The 13,076-nt window shown below is 40.4% G+C and overlaps 1 protein-coding gene across 3 annotated transcripts in view; it reads right to left on the bottom strand.

The window, feature by feature from the left end:
- DHTKD1 (dehydrogenase E1 and transketolase domain containing 1) overlaps positions 1-13,076 on the bottom strand; it is a 63,409-nt gene that overhangs the window by 7,919 nt on the left and 42,414 nt on the right. For all 3 annotated transcript variants that reach the window (XM_079106201.1, XM_079106202.1, XM_079106200.1), the window contains 4 exons: positions 10,867-11,006; positions 6,233-6,383; positions 5,057-5,163; positions 186-350 (listed from right to left, as the gene is read on the bottom strand). In XM_079106201.1, the coding sequence (XP_078962327.1) occupies positions 186-350; positions 5,057-5,163; positions 6,233-6,383; positions 10,867-11,006 (563 nt within the window). The remainder of the gene's footprint in view (positions 1-185; positions 351-5,056; positions 5,164-6,232; positions 6,384-10,866; positions 11,007-13,076) is intronic.

The following is a 13,076-nucleotide window of genomic DNA, read 5'->3' as shown; positions in this document are numbered from 1 at the left end:
GAAAGCAAACTATGCTTCCAATTATTCTTAAAAGGTTAAAAATAATGAAAGCAGCAAAGTTAATATGAACTAAAAAGATGTTTCTCTAATTTAGAAATATTATTAGCCACAGGAAAAGAGAGAAAAATGGAATACCAAAAAATAACAGAGAGAGAAAGGCTTATTAACCAGCATTTTCTACTTACAGGGAACCTGAGCAACATCTTGGGAGAAGCCACAATGAGGGGTTTTCTAAAGTTCCGGACCATTTGTCGCCTAAGCAAGTGGAAGTACTGCGCAGGAGTGGTAGGGTGTACCACGAACATGTTCACAGTGTCTCCATCCACCCCCTCCTCTCTGCTGTCACACATCTAGATGAGGAATGGAAGGAAAGCAGGAGGACATTCAGATTGTCTTCTTCAATCATAGCGACAATGTGCTGGCCAAAGGGAAATGTGTTTTCAATTAGAGAAAAGACCCTTTTCTCCATTATCGAAAAAACTGGAAGGTAAATTCATGACCTGTGAAATACTAAAGGAGAGTTCTGAGGGCTCTGTCCATTGGCCCAATGCCATCTTAACACAGTGGTTCCCAGGCACAGCTAAGTACAAGAATCATCTGAGGAGGCCTTTAAAAAACAAAACAAAACAAACAAACAAACAAACAAAACAGATTTTGCCAGGCATGGTGGCACACACCTATAATTTCAGTGACTCAGGAGGCTGAGGCAGGAGGATCACAAGTTTGAGGCCAGCCAGCTTCAGCAGTTTAGCAAGGCTCTAAGCAACATAGCAAGATCCTGTCTCAAAATAAAAAATAAAAGTAGCTGGGGTTGTGGCTCAGTGGTTAAGCACCCCTGGATTCAATCCATGATACCAATACATACATACACACAGATTCTGTTTACTATGGGAACAAGACAATAAAAGAAAACACCATCCGAATCACACTGTTCTCATGAAATAAGTGTGTGTGTGTGTGTGTGTGTGTGTGTGTGTGTGTGCATTTTAAGACAAAAACAAAATCAAAAGCAGTTAACCAAAAAAACTGAGAAGTTGAGACCAAGAAAAGTTAAATCTCAGAAGATCCTGATATACTAGAAAGCTGAGAACATGGCTCCTGACCCTACTTCAGAAGGGTGGGGGTGAGACTGAGATGACAAAACCTTAAGAATTTAAGGTACTGACTTCCAACTTGAACAAAGGGAGCGAGCAGACACTCTGGGAAACAGGAGAACTCTACAGAGGAGGACAGCTCCTCTGACAGAAACCCTTGGAAGCAATGTCCTACACTGACTAGGGAGCATAGGCCCTTGTAGGGAGTTAGTAGGGTTTTTGTTTGATTGTTTCTGCAGTACTGGAGATTTAATCCAGGGGTAATCTACCACTAAGTTACACCCCCAGCATTTATTTTTTTTTATTTTGAGGTAGTATCTCATTAATTTGTCCAGGCTGGCCTTGAAGTTTTGATCCTCCTGCCTCAGTCTAGTGAGTTGTCTAGGATTACAGACATGCCCCATCACACCTAGCATGAGTTAGTTATGGAACCTCAGTGGAGAAAGTAGAATTTGGCAAAAAGATCCCCAATCCAAAAGAGTTCTCCTGTCCCACCAGCATCCCCGTTCTAAAACCTGGAATATGTATTCAACTGTTGCTTCAAAAAGGTAAATTAGGACTCACTGGGCAAGATATTTAAGGGATTTGTCAAATCCTATCTGAGCAACTATAAGGGCTTTGAAGAGTTGCACTATATAACCAAAAACAAGACCAATGGAAATGACATAGCAACAATGTAAATATCACACAGCCAAATAACTTTCCACTAGAAGAGGGGAAAGGAAAGGAGAAGCATGCGAGAGAGTTTTAAAGAAAGTCCAACAGAATTAGGTTAGAAAGGCGAGCATAATGCTAAGAAAACAAAGTGATAACCCAAATCCACCATTACATATCTACCAAGAAACATCAAGACCAGGACAGGACTAACCAATACTGTAAATGGCATGAACCAAAAGCTTGAACTGATAGTGAAAGCAAGTGAAATAAGCAAGCATTTATATAAATAGCAAATATATATTATATATTATATATTATATTTATATAAATAGCAAAGATTCTCCTTTACATATAGTAATCCTTTTGCGGGGTTAAAAATAAAATTAATGTTATAGCTGGGCATAGTGACACACACCTGTAATCTCAGCAACTCAGGAGGCTGAGACAGGAGGATGGCAAATTCAAGGCCAGCCTCAGCAACTTGGCAAGACCCAATCTTAAAGTAAAAAATAAAAAGGGCTGTGGGATGTGGCTCAGTGACAGTGAACCCCAGGCTCAATCCCCAGTTCTGTGAAAGAAAGGAAGGAAGGAAGAAGGGAAGATGGGGGTGGGGGGTATGGTGGGGAGAAAAGAAAAAAAAAGAGGAAAGGAAAGACACTTCTCTAGACATAAATTTCCCCACCAGTGCTGCCTCATTTCCTTGTTCCATTTGCAGTAAAATTCCTGAAGAATTATCTAAACTTTCTCCTTTGAGTAAGTTCAGGTCATTTATACAGTATGATGACAAAACTTACAATAAGGCATCATATACTTGAAAATTGTAAAGAGAGTCAAATGTCCTCATTACAAAAAATAAGTACGTGAGGTGATAGATACATTAACTTGACTTAATCTGTACAATGTATACATATATCAAAACATTACGTTGCATACTCTTAATATATAGCCTTCCCTTGGTATCTGCAGAGGGATTGGTTCCAGGACCCTGTGTGGGTAGCAAAATCCTCAGGTTCCCAAGTCCCTTATATAAAATAGTGCTGCATTGCATATAACCTACACACATCTTCCTGTTTCCTTTAAATCATCTCCAGATTATTTAGAATATCTAACACAAGCAAGTGCTATGTAAAGAATTATTATACAGTATTATTTAGTGAAGTTAAAAAATATCTGTACATGTTAAGTATAGTGACAATTTTTTTCATTTTTTTTTTATCTGCCTTTAGTAAAGACATGAATGGGAAAACTGTGGGTATGAGTTTTCATTTGTCAGTCCAATTTAAGTAAAGAAAAACTTTCCTCCTTCAAAATATTTATAGATACATTCCTGATCAGACTTTTGCCCTCACCACTCCGTCAAAACTGCTGTTATCAACCATTAAGTAGACTCTTCCCTACTAAATTCAATGGTTAATTCTCAGGGGGGTTTTGATTTTTTTTTTTTTTTTTTTTGCTGTAGTATTGGGTATTGAACCAAGCAGGGGCTTTACCACTGAGTTACATCTCCAGCCCCTTTTATGTTTTATGTCCAGACAAGGACTTGCTAAGTTGCAATGCTGGACTTGAACTTTCCATCCTCCTGCCTCAACCTGGTCAGTAGCTGGGATTACAGGTGTGCACCATCACCCCCAGATGTGCATCTTCTTCTCTTGCTTTTCAGGCCCTTCGCCCCGCTTCACTGGCTGCTCCTTCTCTGACTCATTTGTACTTCTCTGCAACCCTCAGAGCTCAGCACTTAGGTAAATTCTCTGTACCATTGTGCTCAGCAGTTGATGAGTCCATCAGCTTTATGACTGTAAACATCATCTGTGTGCTATACACTAAATATTATATCTCCTGTCTGCTCATTTCTTATATTTCTTCAAAAACTTGTCATCTTATATTTCACCGTAGTTCTTTATTTTATCAATTATGTATTCTTATAATCTCATTTTGATAAAATTATTTCTTTATTTATCAATATAACTGCCCATCTATCTATTGTTCTATCTATTTATCTACCAGTCATTTATGTATACATTTTAACTGCACATATGCCAAAAGAATTAATGATATGCATATTGGAGTAATTACAGTGACATATACTGATGTCTTCATTTACTTTGAGATGAGTTTTTTAAAAAGATGGATTAATGGATAAATGAGTAAAAAATAAAGATATATTATAAAACAAGTAAAATAGTAATGATAGACTCTAGGAGGTAGGCATTGTTCATTGTGTTTTTTTCAACTTTTCTGTATATTTGGAAGTTTTCATAATAAACTATTTGGAAGTAATCTGCATAGATATTTGTAATGATTCTCATCAAATTAAAATACTTAAAAATTTTTTTTTAAATTTTAGTTGTTGATGGACTTTTATTTTATTTATTTTTTATGTGGTGCTGAGGATTGAACACAGTGCCTCACACATGCTAGGTAAGCACTTTACCACTGAGCTACAAACCCAGCCCAACAATGGTTATTTCTGAGAATATATTTAAAATGTTTTAATTATCATGAATTGTTTTATAAAAATGCTATCAATACTAGAAAAAATAAGTTTTTAAAAGTAAAAATACAGCTTTCTAGGTAGGCCCTACTTATGAGAATCCAATCTGGGGTTGACCCCTGTATCTCTTTCTGTTTATAAAAAGTACCCTAAGGGATTCTGATGATCAGCCTGGTAGGAAGCACTACTCTTAGCCACACAGGAACCATTTTAATTGTCCAAGGCTTTATGTTTCCAAGGAATATTGACACTGAATTAAATCTGTTTCATTTAAATTTTTAAAATCTTACAGAGGCTGGGGTTGTAGCTCAGTGGTAGAGTGGTTGCCTAGCATGTGTGGGTTCAATTCTTACTGCATATAAATAAATAAAATAAAGGTCCATTGACAACAAAAAAATATTTTTAAAAAAATCTTACAAGACTGGGCACAATGACACATGCTGATAATCCTATGAGTACAAAGTCAGTCTCAGTAACTTAGTGAGGCCCTAAGCAATTTAGCAAGACCCTGTTTCGAAAAAAAAAAAAAAAAATGTGGGGATGTGTCTCAGTTGTTGTATGCCCCTTGGTTCAATCCCTAGTACAAAACAAAAAAAACCCCAAAACTTACAGTTTAAGGTACATATCTAGCTACAGAGGGTACATTTTTTTTCCTTTTTTCCTTTTTGTTATTGTTGTTGTCATTGTATTGTGGCACTAGAGATCAAACCCAGGGCCTCATACATACAGGCAAGTGCTCTCACACCCTGCAGGGGGTAGTTCTATTTCAAGAATCGGTACAACACGTCTAAGAGTCCAGTAGCATTCGCCATACCTGCAAGAACCGCTCTATCCGACAGGACGAGTGGTCTGGGCCTGCCCCGTCATAGCCGTGTGGAAGAAGGACAACGATCCCACTCTGCAGGAGCCACTTGGCCTCTCCTGGAAAAGCAGGATGCAGGGAATAAGAACTCCACAAAGAATAAGAACTCCATGAAGCAGTACAAAATAGTCTGACATGACTTGGAGCGCGAAACAAATGTTAGTTTCAGGCCTAACCCGTCCCCCCACAAAATATTTTTTATTACATGCATTTTCCAGCATACTTAGGGGGAAATACCCATTTTACTTGGTGAAAACCTATGATGACACAGGCCCTGGGCTTTAGTGAGTAGAAGACAAACTCAAAGGTGAATGTCTGGCTTCATGGACAGTACATGCCACTCTTGACTTCTCTGCAGGCACAACCCTTAGCAAGAACAGGCATCTCCCCCCCTCCTCACATGGCTGACAACTAGGCCACTGTTCTGAAGTGTCTTCTGCCTTCTATTTGAGAATAGTCTCTAATTAGAACAAATAAAAATAAAAAAAGAAAGGTCTATGGACATGTCAAAAGTCCAGGCTCCTCGGGCACTTCTTTCCTCACAACTAAAAAGTTAGAGAGAAATACAAGTATAGAAAAGATCTGAGACATATAATCAAAATCTAATAGTGGGTACTCCCAGAGAATGGAACTGAAGTCCGGGAAGACTTGGACTTTTCTTCATACACATTGAAATTTTATAATAAACAGGCACTGCTTTTGAAACTTTCAAACGTCAGAAACTTGAAAGATCTGGATTGTGGGGAGCAGACTTCTAAGGCTACTACTGACTCTCACCACAAAACCTCGTTGCTGGTTACTTGTGCTATTCCCCAAGAAGAAGTCAGGCAGCCTAGGCACATTCATCCCAGATCCCTACAGCCAGGCACATTCCCCAGGAGACAGGAGCCCCCTGCCCAGCTGCTGAGTGGTACACAGTCCTCTGCTGACAAAGAGCCAGATGCTCTTCCCTGCAGCTTGTTAAACTGACAGCTGCCACATGCCAGTGGATAACAGGATGAGGTCCCAAATATCCAGAGACACTGTGACACACAGGAGTCTCAATAGCAGCAGCATCCTCCTGCCATTCATTTATCTCTGTGAGGCCCAGGCCATGCATCCATCACCCAGCCACAGTCTAACACCAACCTCCTGAGATGAACGTATCAAAGATGATCTGGGCTCCATTGAAGAAATCCCCAAACTGAGCTTCCCAGATGGGCAGTAACTTTGGGCTTTCGATGCTCATCCCATATTCAAATCCCAGGACAGCTTCTTCTGACAGGGGACTGTTGCTGACCTAGTCCCAAGAAAGAAAACCGAACACTGGCATGCGAGGGACATCTGACAGGGGCCTACAAAGGTAAAGCATCACATTTATACAAACCTCTCAAAGGGAAGAGGGGCGGAGAGGGAAGCTTTGCTTTCATTCATCGACACAGTCCTTACTGCTCAGTATCAGTGATGCATTTAGGAAAAGTCAAGAAAAAGAGAAGAAAAAGAGGTTGGAATATGGGTATTAAAGACTCTCCTCAAGGATAAGCAATATACTTCTCAGAGGGCCTACCTTTGGCGCTGAGAGTAAAAAAGTGTGTTGTCTAAACTTTTTTTTTAAAAGTCATTCAATCAAAGATGGAAAAGTTACAAAATAAAGAACTACTTTGGTTAGAATCCATTAGTATAGCATTACATTTTCATGATAAGGCAAAAGAATAATTGTTATATTAAGATAAAAAAAGAATACAAAATTAATCTCTGAGGAGGTTAAAGAGACATGACAGATGCAACATGATTCTGCACTGGATTGGAGAAACAGATTGGTAGTAATGTGTCAATGTTAATTTCTTGATTTTGATGGTTATGTTGGGTGATAGAGGAGTCTGTCATTGTAGGAACCACAAACTGTAGGGTATCAGGTTGCTAACTTGCTCTCAATGGTTGATTTAGGATGAGAAAAAAAGTTCCTCTGTTTCACATAACCTTTTGTAATTGTATGTTTATTTCAACATTAAAAAATGTTTTCTGGGGGCTGGGGAGATGTTCAATCCCCAGCACCAAAAAAATTTTTTTTCTGAAGTGATTTTTTTTTTGTTTTGTTCAATTGTTTTAAGACAGGCTCTTGCTTTGTTGTCCAGGAGAGACTCAAAACCTGGCCACAAGCAATCCTCCTGCCTCAGCCTGCCCAGTCACTGGGACTACAAGCATGCACCACTACATCCCAGTGACTCACGAGTCTGAGGCAGAGGGACTGCAAGTCTGAGGTCAGCCCAGGCAACTTAGTGAGATCCTATCTCAAAACAAACACACATTTAAGAAGAGCTGGAGATAGAGCTCAGGGGTCAAGTGCCCAGGAGTTCAATCCCTATTACTACCAAAAAAAAAAAAATCCTGCCACATTTCTCAGGTAGTTGTGTGTGTGTCATAAATAGGGATTGGATAGACCCTTCACTTACATCTCCACCTGTCCTCAACTCCTTCCTCATCATCTTCCTACCCAAATGCCATACCTACTCCTTGTGTATTCATCCCTTCTTTCTGCTTCTTCGGGGACCTGCTCCATCACCCAGCCCCTCCCTCAGCATGATAATCAAAAGCTTTAAAATAAAACAAGAAACACTCCCATGACTTGGCCTCCCCCAGCCACTGCTTCCTTTCACAGTCAACTAAGTCCAGATGCTTCTCAACTTGCGATGGGGTCATGTCCCAGTAAAACCATCGTACATCAAAAATACTGAAAGTCAGAGTGTGATCACCACATCTCATCTACCAAACATTCTAGCTCAGCAATGCGGCACTCCATAGAGTGTCTGCTGCTTCCTACATGATCGTGTGGCTGACTGGCAACTGGGGCTCACGGCAGCTGCCCAACGCCAGGAGAGAGGGCTGTCCCACCTGTCACCATCCCAGCAAAAGAACAAAATTCAAAGTATGGTTTTTACTGAACATGTATGACTTCTGCATAATCAAACCAGTATAAACCAGTATAAATGAGGGACCATCTGTGTAACCTAATTTCTGCTTGTCACTCTGGAAAACAGCTCGATATAAAGTCAACCCTCTCTGTCCAGTTGCTAAGTGTAATTGGCATGTCATTCTACCTCTTATCTAACCCTCCCTCCTAGAGTTCAATGACACAGTGACCCAAGGTTCTCCTACCTTTTTGGGTACTCATATGAAACCCTTTAAATGTTGTTTCCCCCAGGATCCTGCCCTGGGTCCTCCTCCCATTCCACTCTCAGGCAGATTCTCCCACCCCTGTGGTTTCAGAACTCCTACACCCTGATTACTTCTGAATCCCTCTTAGGACTGAAGCCATTATTAGACCAGGTATGCATCTCTAATTGCTGTAAAAACAATGTTGGACTGGGGCTGTGGCTCAGAGGTAGAGCACTTGCCTACCATGTGTGAGACACTACTGAGTTTGATTCTCAGCATCGCAGATAAAAAAATGAATAAACTAAAGGTCCATCACAACTAAAAAAATAAATAAAAAAAAAACACCTCTGTGTCAGCTGGGAGTGGTGGCATACACCTGTAACCTCAGCAACTTGGGAGGCTAATGCAGGAAAATAATTAGTTCAAAACCAGCCTCAGCAACTTAGTGAGACCCTATCTCAAAACAAAAAATTAAAAATAAATGGGGGGCTGGGATGTGGCTCAATGGTTAAGTGCCCCTGGGTTCAATCCCTGGTACAAAAAACAAACAAACCAACAAACAAAAACCACTGTGAAAAAAAAACCTCTATGTCATTCTGCAAACTCAAAGTCTATACTCAAAACTAAATCAACATCTTTCCTTAACAAAGCAGTTCCTCCCTTTTACTCTCATTTGAGTGGGTGTCATTGTCACACCCCAGTGTCCACGTCAAGCTAGGATGTAACCTACGTCAGTCTTCCTGTGAATAAAGCTCAGTCCTATCACTTTCATTTTCTGAACAGTCCTCAAATCTGGCTCCATCTTCCAGCTACACTGTTACTGCAGTGTTGATTCAGTTCCCCAAGATTTTCTCCTAGAAGACTGGGGAGTGTCCTCCCCAACTGTCCTAAATTCTTATCTTTCTTTACTGTCAGCTTCTTGAGTACGGTCAGGAGCATTCTTTCTCATATGAAAATCTGCTCACCTGTTCACCATTCCTCCACGACTCCAGTTTTACGTGACACTCAAAGCCTTTGGTGATGTGGGTAAACTACCTGGCCACTCTCTTTCTACTCCTGTATGTTTGCTGCAGTTTAAACGCTAGTCATGTGAAGCCACCTGTAGTTCCCAGAGCAAGCCAGGTTCTTACCTCCCAGTTTTTATATGTATTCTTGGATCCACCTAGAATATTCTTATTAGACAACCCCTAACTTCTTCTCCCAAGCATTTCTTATCTTCCACACTGAGGGATAGCTGCCCCTATGAATTTACTGTACTTTGTATACTCTTGTATCTACTCAGGTTTTTTTTCCAGTACTAGGGATCAAACCCAGGCTCGTGTGCATGCTAGGCAAGTGCTCTACCATAGAGCTATACCCCCCCACACCCTTTATATACTTTATTTTCTTGAATCTATTAAGAATGTGACTTATTCCAAAAAATAGCCAAGGTAGTATATACAAAGATTAAGACACAGAAAATAACCAATTAGAACAAATTGGAAAAAAAAAAAAAAAAAAAAGACACAGAAGAGAGGTAGGCAGATCCTGATGACCTAGTCTCAGGTCAGAGGCTGCCTTGACTTCTAGTCCTTCATAGAAGCCACTAATAAGGGAACACTGGTCAGTAACAGAATTCAATACATAAAATGAAGTCAAACCACTGCTTCATAAACTCCAAGATTAAACAAGGGCTTAATGCTCTCAATTCCAAGATTAAACAAGGGTTTTTCCCAGGATCTTCACCTGTATTAGATAATATATGATAACTATTTTTAACAGTATCCTAACAGATACAAGACATTTAATAGGGTCTTTTTAAGTAGCAAAATTTGAAAATGATACTAAATGTCAGCAATTCAATGAAAGTCTCATTTGAGGTAGAGCAAATATAAAATATTTCAGTCTCTAGTTCACCAATCTGACTTGACCCAAAGGTAGATTTTAGACTAGCTTAAAGAAAATGTCCTTTAACTAATCTTTCTGGAATATTGCTTTTGCCAAGCTCATTTTGGCTAAACAAGATTATATTCTCAAACCAAAGGTTAGAGTAAAAAAGGAGACAGGTGCCACTAATTGTCCTTAAAAATACTTTATTTTCATAAACATCATGTCCTGGGCATTATGCTAATTGTTGGAGAACAAAAATGAAGACTCAGCTCCTGCCCCTAACATGCTGAAGAAAACAGCACAGAGACTAGCACACAGAAATGCAAACTAAATTTGAGGGAACATTGGGTTCCCCATTCACAAATTTAAAAAAAATGAACAAGATAATTTTTTTGTTTTGATTTTCTTTAATTTTTTTAAGCAGGTAATGGCTTACTACCACAACTTTGACTAACTTTAATGACTAACTTACAACTAACTTGACTAATTTACAACCTGCAGATTATATTGTCAATTTTGAATTGACAAAATGCACATCTGACATTTATGTGATTGTAGATAAGTAGCCAGAAAGAAATAGCCCTACTCTAGTCGTCCATTTCAAACTTACAGAACTATAGCGTCTACCCACTTAGCACCCCTTTATTTAAAAAAGTCTTGAACCCAAAGTTTTTGACATTTATTTTTGGTTGCTTTAAGAATCCTGTAACTATAATAATTGACACCTGAATTTTACAATAGTTACCAGGACATCCTACCTCCAGAAACCCCTTCTGATTAGGGTCCATATGGTTCAGAGGGATGTAGGTGTCATCAGTCTCCTGGCAAACCACCATGGCATGCCTTTGACTGAAAGTTCCACGACCAACATCTTGGCCACTCAGACGGACATTGAAACCTTAAGCAAGCAAACAAGAGAAAACATAAAAATAACAATGATTTTAAAATCCAGATCTGCAAGAATAATAAGTAGTAATAAGGCATGCTGGCCCTGCATTCTCTCTCTCTCTCTCTCTCTCTCTCTCTCTCTCTCTCTCTCTCTCTCTCTCTCTCTCTCTCTCTCTCTTTTTTTTTTCCTTTTTTTGAGATAGGGTCTTAACATGTTGCCCAGGCTGATGTTGAACTCCTGGGCTCAAGTAATTCTCCTGCCTCAGTCTCCTGAGTAGCTGGGATTACAGGAACATGAAACATGCCTGGCTCTCTGGATTCTTTTACACGGCTCATCCTGAGATTTTTTTCCTCAGGATAATAGATTCTCCTTATTAAGACATTCCAGGTACTCTTCCAAGATGGCGGACTAGAGGGAGGCTACGTTCCTTGTCGCTCCGTAACTCCGGTTTCAAGCAGAGGATATCTGTTTCTTGGTGAGGCAGTTTTTGCTGCTTATCGATTCCCTGGTGTTTACCCCATTTGTCTGCTGTGATCACCTGCAGTCTGCCAGCATATCGACGCCTTTTTTGAGTGCAGATTGCTCACTGTCAGGCGCCTATCATCCACCATTTGCCTGCCTCTGGCCGGTCCATCGCCTGCCTTACCCCTATCCATCTCCCAATGCTCGAGGTTCACCTCCCGATAGTCCAAAAACAGTCAGCAAACTCATCGCCAGCCGCCAGTGAGCACCTGCTGCCTGCTGTTGCCTGGAAGTTCACTGTTACAGTACCTGCAGGTTTGATTACACGTGGCTGCCACCATTTTGAGACAACAGCCAGGCCCCATAGGACCCCTGGCCGAACTGACTGAGCCCCGTCTCCAGGATCCCTCAGCCCCACCGATCACTCCCTGCCTCTGGGGCCCTCACATCGACTGACTGCTCCCTGCCGCCAGGACCCCCAGACCAACTGACTGTGCCCTATCACCGGACCCCAGACCGACTAATTGCACCTGGCCTCCAGGATCCCGCAACCACACCAAACACACCCGACCTCCAGGACCCCTGCCTGACCAACCGCACCCCGCCTCCAGGACCTCCAGCTGACCATGTCCACACCCTGAGCTGCAGCTCCCCATTTGCCAACACATTTCAAAGCCAGAGCGGCCATCTTGGATAGTCCTGGAAGCCCTCGCTCCGATCTTTAGGTGGGGCAAATCCCATCCTGAGACACCTGATAGAGGCTTGAAGCTCATTGTCAGGTACCTCTCATGCATCAGGCTACTGAACACTGGGAGGTTTCATTAGTATATGACTGTTATACTGTAGATTTTCTTTTTTCTCCTTATAGAAAAAATTTAAGTTTTTATTTCTTTACTTTTCTTGCCCTCTTTTCCTTTTCTTTCCCTGTTCCCTCAGAGTCTCTTTCTCCCTTTTTTGCATGGTAACATCTAATTTCTTTTGATTATACTCTCACCTTTTCTATTATCTAGAACTTCGGTATAATCTTTTCTTATCCCATTAACAGTCACATTCTACATCCCTCTGCATCCTCTTTGTGTTCCATTAGAAAATGCAGACCTTATTGCAAATCTGTTTGTTTTATTGACGACATTCCAGTTCTATAGTTAAAAGTCAGGGTAAAGTTGTATAAGGATGAAGACTTGCCCTGTAATTTTTTTACTAGTACATTTTAATTATACAGGAAAATGGGTCTTACTGTGGCATATTTGTACATGCAAATAACACACTTTGATCCTATTCACCCCAGATTATCTCTCCTTACACACCTCTTCCCCCATCTTCTTCCTCTTCCCTAACAGTCTCCCTGTTACTTTAATAATCATTTTTCCCCCTAGATTCCACATGAAATAAAACATGTGATACTTGTCTTTCTGAATTTGACTTATTTTGCTTCATGCAATGCTCTCCAGTTCCATCTGTTTTCCTGCAAATGACATGATTTTATTTCTTCTTTATTGTGAAGAATATCCTATTGTGTACACACATCATGTTTTCTTTACCCATTCATCTGTTGATGGGCACCTAGGCTGATTCTTTTACTTAGCTATTGTGAATTATGCCATGATAAACATGAGT

Source organism: Sciurus vulgaris (genome assembly GCF_902686455.1).
Source record: "Sciurus vulgaris genome assembly, chromosome: 12".
Taxonomy (NCBI): Eukaryota; Metazoa; Chordata; class Mammalia; order Rodentia; family Sciuridae; genus Sciurus; species Sciurus vulgaris.
This window is presented reverse-complemented; position numbering and strand designations above follow the sequence as displayed.